Genomic DNA, 10,907 nt, shown 5'->3' with positions numbered 1-10,907 from the left:
TTGAAATTTTGATTTGAGGATATTGGTGTATATGGATGTGCCTGCTAAACATTCTATTACAGTTTTGACTTAATTCGACAGTTTTTTATTAAGCTATAGAAAAATAAAGTTGAAAGTTGCAAAACTGCCAATTCTTTTTGTAGGTTATTTCGGTTCTGGGGTTCAAGAAGTTGACTTTTTTTACTTTTGACCCATCAAAGTTACAGTGAAAGAGTAAAAATTGGTTCTATGATAATTTGTGAAAATGTCTTATTTCAAAATTTCTATATATTGGTTATTATACTATTATTATTCTTATTGTATACCCTCTATACTCCAAAACAGTTTATTGCTTTTTATTATTATTATTATGATTACTTTTTTTCAGTTTGTTATAATCATATTCCCTAGTTTAATTGTATTTTTGTTGTTGTTATTTTACATAATTATTTAACATCTTGATACGTATCTCTGCTCTACGATAAAAGGTTCTACCTCAGTGTCGAGCAAAGCTAGTAATTTCATTATCTATTTAATCTACCTTGTAACATTTCTACTACTAGCAAATAAAGATTATTATTATTATAATTTAAAATCAAAATTTTCAACACAACTTAAAATACTTATGCAACGCTTACAAAAATAGTTAATATTTAGGTAGGTACGGATGACTAATCAATACATTATAACTAATTGATTACAAAATAGGTTGCTATATATTTATATTTTTTTTTTTTTTTGGTAATATATATGAAATCTTTAAGTCATATAATTTGAGAGGGGGTAAAACCAAAACATTTTTTGAAGAATTGAGATCACATTATAAAAACGTTTTGGAAAAAAAAATGCAATTAATAATTAAACCCAGTAAGATGTTGAGTGGTACACGATAAGTGAATCACCCTATATAATATAAATGTTTAGTACTGTTTTTTTATCCGAGAAACCTATAAAATCAAATAACACGTTTATAAAATATATGTATTGAAAATAAAATGATTCATACCTAATACTCACCATGTTTAATATGCCTCACCGCCTCTACGATTGCTTTTGTTTTGGTAAATTAAATAACAGGTTAGCAAAAATTTTAACTCCTATAAATAACGTAAATATGTTTGTCATCAAAATAAAACTATGTTGCTTATGTTAATAAATTCGCATAAACAATTTAAAAAAACATATTTACATTGCACTGTATTGGTCGACATAGCAGATTCTATTCGAAAAGTCGTCATAAAAACCTTGAAGCAGTCGGCTTAACTATCGTTGATATTGTTTAAGTAAGTATTGCTCTCAAAACTTCAAAAGTATTAAAATTGTACATTTTCAATATTTTTTTCTAATTTTCTTATTTATTCGCATAATAGACATTCGATTACATATAATCTACTTGTCGTATTTCATTATACATCAAGGTCATAAGTAAGAATTCAAAAGTTGTAAATATCAGTGCCGGATTTAACCATTGTGCCGCTTTAAGCCCTAAACAAATTGCCGCCTTTTAATATAAATATTTTTCTAGTCTAAATGTTATTAAAGCATACAAATATAGTTGTTTCCTTTATTACTTAAAATTTTATTGATGTAAAATAAAAATATACAGCTGTTATAAAAATGTTTACATACGTTCATATGAAAAACTTAATTATAAAAAATATGATATAAAACATAATGATAAAAAATATGGTAGTAAAAAATGCTTAAATAATTAATTTTTAAATTATATTCAAAATGAAATAGTTAGTGCCTAGTACTCATCGGCTTTCTGCGCGACTTTTGAGTCGCATAATCATCTACTATGACATCGAAGTCAATTTTGTTCACTAGTTCAGTTTCAATTGTCAATAAACTCGGTGAATTTAGTTTATCTCCTTCCATACGTGCTCTCAAATAATTTTTTATGCGTTTTAACGTAGAAAAAGAACTCTCGGCTGAACTGTTAGTTATTGCCATACATAAAAGCATACGTAGAGCAATATCTACATTAGGAAAAACTGTATATAAATTATTACCGCGTAGGAGTATTGATAACTCGTTAACTCCATCAATATTTTTATTTATACTTTGAAGATATGCTCGAAAATGAACACATTCACAAGCAAATGATTTTTCTAAATCAACGTTATAAAATTCTTGAAGCTTATTAGCTTTTTGAGTTATTTCTTCATGTGAAAGTAGTATTAAATTAGTCAAAAAGTCATATTTGCCAAATGTATTAATATAAGCAGCGCATCTCTTTTCAATTTCACTCTTCACACGATCCAGTATGGAAAAATATGTTCCTATTCTTAATATTCCAGTCATATGGACTTCATTTTCTCTTGTCTCGCCTGCTTGAAGTTTGCATTTTTTAGTCCTTACTTTATCAAACTCGTACTCTTCACTCTTTATTTTTTTTGTCAAAATTACATATTCATTAAAACATTCATCATTTCGAATAGATGTTATGAAGGTAATTAAAGATTTATAGAGTTCGACTACTTTTCCCAAATCTGTGTTTACTTTTTGAAGCTCTTTACTTGTGCTATTAAAACGCTCCAAAATAGCATTCCAAAATACAGTCATAAAAACTGTTTCAAAACGGTCAAGTTGACGTCTTAAGCCAGCTGTTTCACAACGCGTCGTCGCCTTTTCAAAATCATCTTCTTCTAATAAACTTAAACTTCTCATAACACCGTCATAGTTTTGATATAAGCTGTCACAAGCTTCATGCCAAGCAGACCACCGAGTTCCGTCTGCTTTTTTGACAACTTTTTTACCGAGCGTTAGGCTAGACTTTAAAATATCCCATCGTTTAGTAGATGCAGAAAAAAAAGAATAAAGATGTTGAATAGTGTTAAAAAACGATAAACCTTCTTTCACGCATTCAGCTCTACAAGTCCCAACCAAGTTTAGCGAGTGAGCAGCACATGGTACGTAATACGCGTAAGGGTTTTTTTTTACTATCCTTGCCTGTAAACCCGAGTAAATTCCAGATATATTGGCGGCGTTTTCGTACGACTGGCCTCTACAATTGTTTGTATCAATATCATTTTTAGTTAAAAAAGACATCACAGCCATTTCAAGTGCTTCAGACTTATGCCCAACATTTGGTAAAAAACACATGAAGCGTTCGACAGGAAAACCGTCATCTCTAACGTAACGAATAACGTATGCTAACTGGTCTGTGTGGCTGATATCAGGAGTTGAGTCTATCACAATCGAAACATATTTTGCACTTTTAATTTCTTTTATAATTACATTAGTAACTTGTGTTGTCATTAATGTAATTATTTCAACACATGTCGTAGAAGAAAGGTAAGATGTATGGCCACTACCCGGGTTTCCATGTTGAACTATATGATTGCTTAGAAAAGGGTCAAATTCAGATATTAATTCTAAACACATCATAAAATTACCATTATTTTGGCTTCCAAATTTTTCCATGGAACCTCTAAATGGAAGACCGCGACTTCCCAGTTTTTTTATAACAGCAATATCCCGTTTCAACACATTTTTCCAATAATCTATTTCATTGGTTATTTGAACACAGAGATCACTATATATTCTCCCAATATTATTACTCCTACGTAAAAATACTAATTGACAGTTAGTATGTTCGTTAGAGACTTCATGTTGTTTTACAACCTTAATAACATTTCTCCAGTCCGTTAAACCTTCTGTAGCAAGTTTGGTAGAACCTCCAAACATTCGACAGGGAATACAAAACAATGCATTTTTACTACGAGAATAAATTAAAAATTTTCGAAGCTGTTGTTCTCCATTTAAAAGTTTCCGATAAAATACACTGTTTTTTAAGTATCGCGTTTTATTCCCAAACTTTACTTTTGTTGGCGATAAATCATAGTCAATATTTTGTTTTATTTCTTTTAGTAATAAGCGATCAATTGCCAAATCATTAATTACCCATTCTGCAGGATCCTCGCTGATTAAATCGACTATTGGTACATCATCTTTCTCAATATTATTATTTGAAAAACTTTCTGAGGATGTGACGTTTTGAATATAAGTGATGTCCGTAGTACTGGTACCCGAGTTTGAACAACTAGCGAGCGTTTTTTGTGTAGTGTCAACTTCATTTAAAATAGTGTTTGGTTTAAAAAAAGTATCTATTTTTGGGGTTTTTCGCACTAAGTTATTTAGTTTAATTTTTTTTTCTTCCGCGATTTTTTTATACTTATAGCCACTCAAACGTGATCAACCGTCACTCATTTTACTAGTTTTATTGAAAAAGTCACAAATCAAAATAAAAAAAATCAAATATTCATACAAATTAGGAGTGTGAACTTCATCTGCACTAAAAAAATTAACACCGAACACGTACGTTACTATAATACTATAGAACATGCCACATGAGCTCGTTCGCGATTGCAACGACTAATGATTGGGTTTTTATTAAATATAATATTTTGTGATATAGACACAGTGCCATTTCCCAGTATACACACTTATAGAAATAGGCATATTGTATAGACTTAAAAATAAAAACTGATTTCATGATTAGATACAGATAAACCCACAATCGTCAACGGTCAACCCATGTTATATTTTTCTAATTTATTACCATTAACTTATTTTACGATCGTCGTATTCACTTGTCTGTTGTCAAGTCGTATAAAAACAACATGACAACGGAAAATTTATAAATAGTGCAGCAATGCTATAATAGGGCGATAGACTACGATTTTGAAATTGAAAATCACCCTAACAATAAATATTACTACAATCCCGTTAGTCTAAGAACATTTTATAAATAGTTGCATTTCTTTCAGCTCTAGTTATATATAGTAAAATATTGTAATATTAAAAATTATTTGCCGCCCTTGAGAAATTGCCGCCCTAAGCACTAGCTTATAGTGTTTACTGGGAAATACGGCACTGGTAAATATGCTCTCAAACCGAAATTGATATTGAATATTTTATTTACCATTTTCAAGAAATTTAATCCTACAGGGGAGTATAGTAAATATATTTGTAAATAGGAGCATGGTCAGATAAACATTATATTACAATTTTGACTCGATTATATTATTTTTCGCTATGTTATAGAAAGTTAAAAATTGACCGACAATTTATTTTTAGGTTTTTTATGGTTCTGGGGGTGAAGAAGTTGACTATTTCCCCTTTTGACCCACCAAAGTTACCAAATCATATATAATTTTGGATACCTAAAGTAAATCGGGCCATAGTAAAACATGTAATCGTTTTTGTAGATTAAAAAAAAAAAACACACATAACAGGAGTACTAGCTCAGTATCGATGCTAAAAAACAGCTTTGTAAATAAACTAACAACGATGCGCTGGAAAATATGTTTTTACTTAGAAGTAGAATGTTTTTCGTAGTTTCTTGCTGCTTTGTTTATGATAAAAGTGTTCAACCATATCACACATACTTTGAATAAACATTATACCCAGTGATCCACCTTATGTAATTTTTTTACTACATTTCTATGGAATAAAAACCATATTATGTTCTCATATGGAAAAAACGAAGTCCATCTTCTTATACGTATAAGAGACAAATCAAAAAAATTCTATAATTATTGAAAACTATAATAAAAAATACAAGCACCTAAATTATAGGAAAAAATAATTTTCAAACATTTTATATTTTCCAAAAAATATAGTGTCATCAACCAATTTGATCACCCTGTAATATATTATAATATATTACGAGTATATTAACCGTGAGTCAAAAAAGTGGAGCCTATTGTTTCAAATTTAGTTGGACTAACACAAATGGTTTATGAAAACATAGCTTAGTCAAGTTTTGCAAATGGGAAATTTAGCGTAAAACATATTCTAAAAAGATAACTAAAAAAAAAAAAAAAACAATACATTTAAACAATTTTAAAACCAAAACATTTTCATCTCGACCATTCCGAAAGACCCGAGCCTTATATAAATTGCATTTATATTTATTAATTCTTTTAGATAAAAATGAAAATGTCCTATGTTTTAATGTCATTAATCTGCGTAAATGTTTTGGCAGATATAAGTATAAGTAAGTATTTTGTCTTATACTTAAGTACACAAGGTAGATGAAACTCTAAAAAAATTAATATTGAACTATTCTTTACAGTGAAATATATAGAGTTGGTTGAAATTTCAAGTAAGCTATATTTTATAATCATATAGACTAACTTTGTGAGTTTTTAAATTTTACTCATTTTATACATACTTTTTTTTTAAAACATTTATTACAGACTTACAAATCTTGAAAGCTTCAAACTATAAAGATGATCATATAGAAAGTAAGATAATAACCAATGTGCTAATATATAATTGTATTATAATGATTGCCTAAGTGTCAAATTATTTGTAAAGAAAATATAAGTTTATTTTTATATTTAAGAGGAGGCCGCCTATGCATTTTTGCTATGAGCTCACCTGACTCTAGGAATTGGCTAATTATCCCAATAAGGGTAGTTGCCTAATGTATAGTGTAATTTTTTCTAATGATTTTTATATTTATTTTGATTTTATTTGGCACTTTTCTATAAGTCAAACCTTTTTTTATTTGTTCCAGATGGATTGGTGCATGTACTTACAGTCATGATAAATGCAGATCACTGGGCAATAAGTAATAATAATTATGTGATAACAAAAAAAAAATCTTGGTTATAAAAGAAATGTGTACAATTAACAACAAAAATGTATCTTAACCTTTTCACTGCTATTGTGTTTTACACACTGCAACATGTCACAACCATCGTCATACTGGAAAAAGGTTTCGTTATTATTTAATTAATTGTAGCATAAAAGCATGTCCAGGACAGTGAAAGGGTTAAGGATAATGTTCAGTGATAATAAACTTATTTTATCTTATTCTACTCCGCCATATGATTCAATTAATACATAGTAATTTTATTAGATTTTGAATTTATTTTAGCTAAGTTTTTTGTTCCGAATTACTAATACACATATATTTTTTCTTTACTTTTCTTCTCTAACTTATGATAGAACATAAATTCAATTCAATTTATATAACCAACAATTTATATATATATATATATATATATATATATAACCAACAATTTTTATATTGCTAATTTCAGATTATTTAAACCAAATGTTCACTGTACCGGGTAATACTTTACATCGAATTTTTTAAACATATTTTTGCACAGTCATTTGATAATCATTAAGTATACAAATTTTTCGTTTTAATTTCAGAACATGCAAAAACTCTCAACTTTGACTTACTACAAGGTAATCGATTAGCACTACTATTTATTATAATTTTTATATTTATTATGCTTCACAAAGAATTATATGTACAATATTAGTTTCTATTACAAGAAAATATAGGGATACATGCAACTTAATTTTATTTTCAAATTTAGAATTCATTATGACAGAAAAAGATCGATTGCAACAACAAATTTTTAATATAATAGGTGAATATAAAATTATCTGTTTTTTAATAATCAACTTTCTAAGGCCAATAGCATCTTAAAACGTAAATGGAAACTAACTAAAAAAATATTAGATTATTACATATCCTAGGTATTTCAAACAACATTTTTAAAAGATTTCAAAGTGTTCTGAATATAATTAGGTTCATCAAGAAATAACAGTTCACGAGAAATTTTGTAGAAGACAGAATTAATTTAAATTAAAAATAATAATAAAATACAATTATACAACTTTATTGCAATTACAAAAAAAAAATAGAATATTATTAAATTCATTGTGAAGAACGTTGCTACTTGCTAGAGATTAATTTTATGTAAATAAAACATTTTGCATTTACTTATTATTTTGTAAATAAACAAACCGAGTATAATAACTAAATTATTTTTAAAATTATTTTTACAGGTATTCCGGCGGCTAAAGATGAAAACCAAAGTATTTACAACGTTATTCATTAGTAGTAAATAGAACTTATGATTTGATTGAACGATAAAATTTTCTTTATATATTATTTTGTTTACACCATAATGACAAAAAATTTAAAAAACACTTAATTTATGATTTGGTCAGAGTTATCTCATTTTTTGAGTAACTGTTATGGATAAATATAATAAATTAGTTTAAAACTGTTTTTTCTTACTATTTGTTGACGTTTCAATGTAACAAATACTTGTGACTCGATAGATAATATGCTATACTAGTTCGTGTTGCTGTAATTGATAAACTGAATTACAGCTTGAAGCTGTAATTCTCTTTTACATGGTTATTTACTTCGTGGCATTCCACTGAAACGAGTTTTTTCTAATTAAGATCTTAACATCCTATTTACGCCTTTTCTACATTTTAAAGCTCACTAAATGCGGTAGCTACAAAAGGTTTTAAAAGACGTGGGTATTATGTTACTACTATATTTTGCATTCATTAATTGGTCAAATAAATCTTATTTTTAGAGTTACTGTTATGGATAAATATACCAAACAGATGAGATTAACTATATAATTTATTTGTTTTTTTGTTACAGGTAGTACTGCGCATGATAATGAACATAAAAGAATTTACAAAGCTACAAGTTAGTAGTAAATGGAACTTATGGCTTGTTTGAAAGATAAAAACTGCTTTATATATTTTTTCAAACAACAATTTACTTTAAGTAAGGGAGACTTCTTTTAAGGGTTCTAGAATGGATTAGTCATTGGTCAGCTATACCAAACAAAGGACTAGATAAGAACTGGGCGAATAAGTATTACATTTTGAGCTTAAGCTCCTTTTTTTTTTAATCTGATCTCTATTTTATTTGTTCAATCTTTTTAGGCTCTATCAATGCTCCTGTTATTTTAATTGCCATATCTTTTCTTTTTCCTACCACTCTGTATTAAATATGGCATTCAATTTTAAAATAACAAAATAAATACGAATATATTAATTAATATCATATTTTCAAACAAGTTATTCATATATACATTTATACAGGTACTGAAACTTTAAAATTGACCGAACTTGGAAAGGCGAGGAGACTTCTTACAGGAAAAGCTATAATAAAAGTACTTACCCAAAAGCTAGGTAATTATAAGTATAGAGTTTTCATGCTATTTAATTAATAACATCTATTTTTCACATTCATAATGGATAATAGAACAAAAGTTTTTTATCTACTTTATATTTTGTGATTTTTCTTTAATTTAAAAATAAATAGTTATCGATCCCTCAAAATTATCTTGAACGGGAAATTATCTTATTTTAACTCACAATTATTTCAACTATTTTGATTACTGTGGTCGCTTTTTCCCGTTTTTTTTACTTTTCCATGAATTTTTCCCACGATTTTTGGTGTTTTAAGCGTGTTTGTGGAGACCCTGGTTTGAAATATGCACATAAAATGTAATTTTTTTCAGGTTTCTAAAGAAAATCCTTAAATTTTGGGCAACAAAAAAAACCATATTTATAAAATATAAACTCATTTTTAAGGACTTGTTTATATAAAAAAAAAAAATTATAATATTTTTCAGAATGCTGAGATTTTTACTATTATACATAATATACATAATTGTATAACTTCTTTATTTACGTTTAGTAATTGTGTCTTGCACAATTACTTAGCACAGGAATGTAGTGGCTAGTAAGTTAAATTTGGTTATTTTTAACACTGGTTTTCTGATATTTTAGCTGAAATCATCTTGGTTGACGAAGTTGACAAGGAGAAACCTGTTGAAAGGATTTGTGCTTTGATAGCAATGTGGGTTAGTCTAAAAATGTCTTCAAACACGTATTATGTCACATATGATGATGTATGTGCAGTAGTATTAAATGTGGGTGAAATAGAATATTTTGTCAAATACAGATCATTTAAAGGCGAATATTGGCAAGTAAATGCCGATACTAAAAAAAAGGAACTAAATGCACAACTACGCGAGGATATCAGTACTCAACTTGAGTTAACAGCTAAAAAATAATTATACTAGTAATCAAACGTTTATTTTTTTTATAAATTGTATATAAATAAATAATTACTTTTTGCATATTGCACTCATTTATTTTATTTTATAAAAATGTATTAGTAGTATATAGTTGGGTGAGGATCATCCTCTCTTATCAGTGATCCTCGAGGATGATCCTCCTTTATCAAAAAAAATTGTTATCAATTTTGTTATCAGTGATAAGAAAAAATTTGGCGGTAAAAATGTGGGTATCCATGTGGTATAACGGATTGTTATCAGTGATAAGAAAAAAATTGGCGGTAAAAAATGTTGGTATCCAAGTGGTATAACGGATTGTTATCAGTGATAAGAAAAAATTTGGCGGGGAAAAAATGATGTGGTATAACAGATTGTTATTAGTGATAAGAATTGTACTGTGAAGGTATCCTCGGAGGTATGATAGCGAATAAAAAAAGCGCGCCATTTTAGTGTAGATGAATAATGATAAATATCAGCAGCAGCAGCAGCTGACAACAAAATAGAGAAATGCATTTGCGCGGGACACAGACTGTAATATCATTGGCTGTTGGATGCAACGTATAGATACATAAAAGGGGTCTTTTAAATGGGTCCACCAGTAGTACGTCGTGAAGAGTTCTTGTGGAACGGTTATCTAGTTGCGAAGTGATATCGCGTGCGTGTGTGTACTATGAGTGGCTACGGGAAAAAAGAAATACGAATTTTGCCGAGAAGGCATATCAACACGGTTGATACTCAGTTGATATCGGCTGCGGTGTTTACGGTTAACCTGAACGAGAGAAAATTTATTCACATCGGATGCGAATGGTCACAAAAGAACAGTGCGTACAAACAAGCAATACTTATAGTATGTGCTACAGCGTGTTTGTGTATGGAGCACGATAAGTTTATCGGATTGTTGGGCGCTTTGGACAATCTTATTAAAATTATGACTGACGATACTGGCAACGACGGTAAGAGAGCGGTAATCCCCATACCGGGGCTGGCTATTAAAAAAACGCGTTGCTTTTCAAACTCGTATATGGTGATCGAATACGCTGGTAATCGAATATCATT

General features: G+C 28.8%; 1 protein-coding gene across 1 annotated transcript; it reads left to right on the top strand.

Moving 5' to 3' along the window:
• The first annotated feature begins 1,252 nt into the window (after positions 1 to 1,252).
• LOC126842472 (uncharacterized) lies at positions 1,253 to 9,848 on the top strand. Its single transcript, XM_050579485.1, has 11 exons — positions 1,253 to 1,262; positions 5,917 to 5,986; positions 6,065 to 6,094; positions 6,189 to 6,236; positions 6,512 to 6,565; positions 7,041 to 7,070; positions 7,159 to 7,194; positions 7,804 to 7,833; positions 8,420 to 8,467; positions 8,869 to 8,958; positions 9,562 to 9,848. Exons 2-11 carry the CDS (start codon positions 5,923 to 5,925, stop codon positions 9,846 to 9,848), a joined length of 717 nt encoding a protein of 238 aa, XP_050435442.1. The 5' UTR covers positions 1,253 to 1,262; positions 5,917 to 5,922.
• The last annotated feature ends 1,059 nt before the right edge of the window (positions 9,849 to 10,907 follow it).

This window comes from Adelges cooleyi, unplaced genomic scaffold (genome assembly GCF_023614345.1).
Source record: "Adelges cooleyi isolate 19-005CV unplaced genomic scaffold, UGA_ACOO_1.1 ACOO_flye_CR_arks_rails_tigmint_CR_PRNA_522, whole genome shotgun sequence".
Lineage (NCBI taxonomy): Eukaryota > Metazoa > Arthropoda > Insecta > Hemiptera > Adelgidae > Adelges > Adelges cooleyi.
This window is presented reverse-complemented; position numbering and strand designations above follow the sequence as displayed.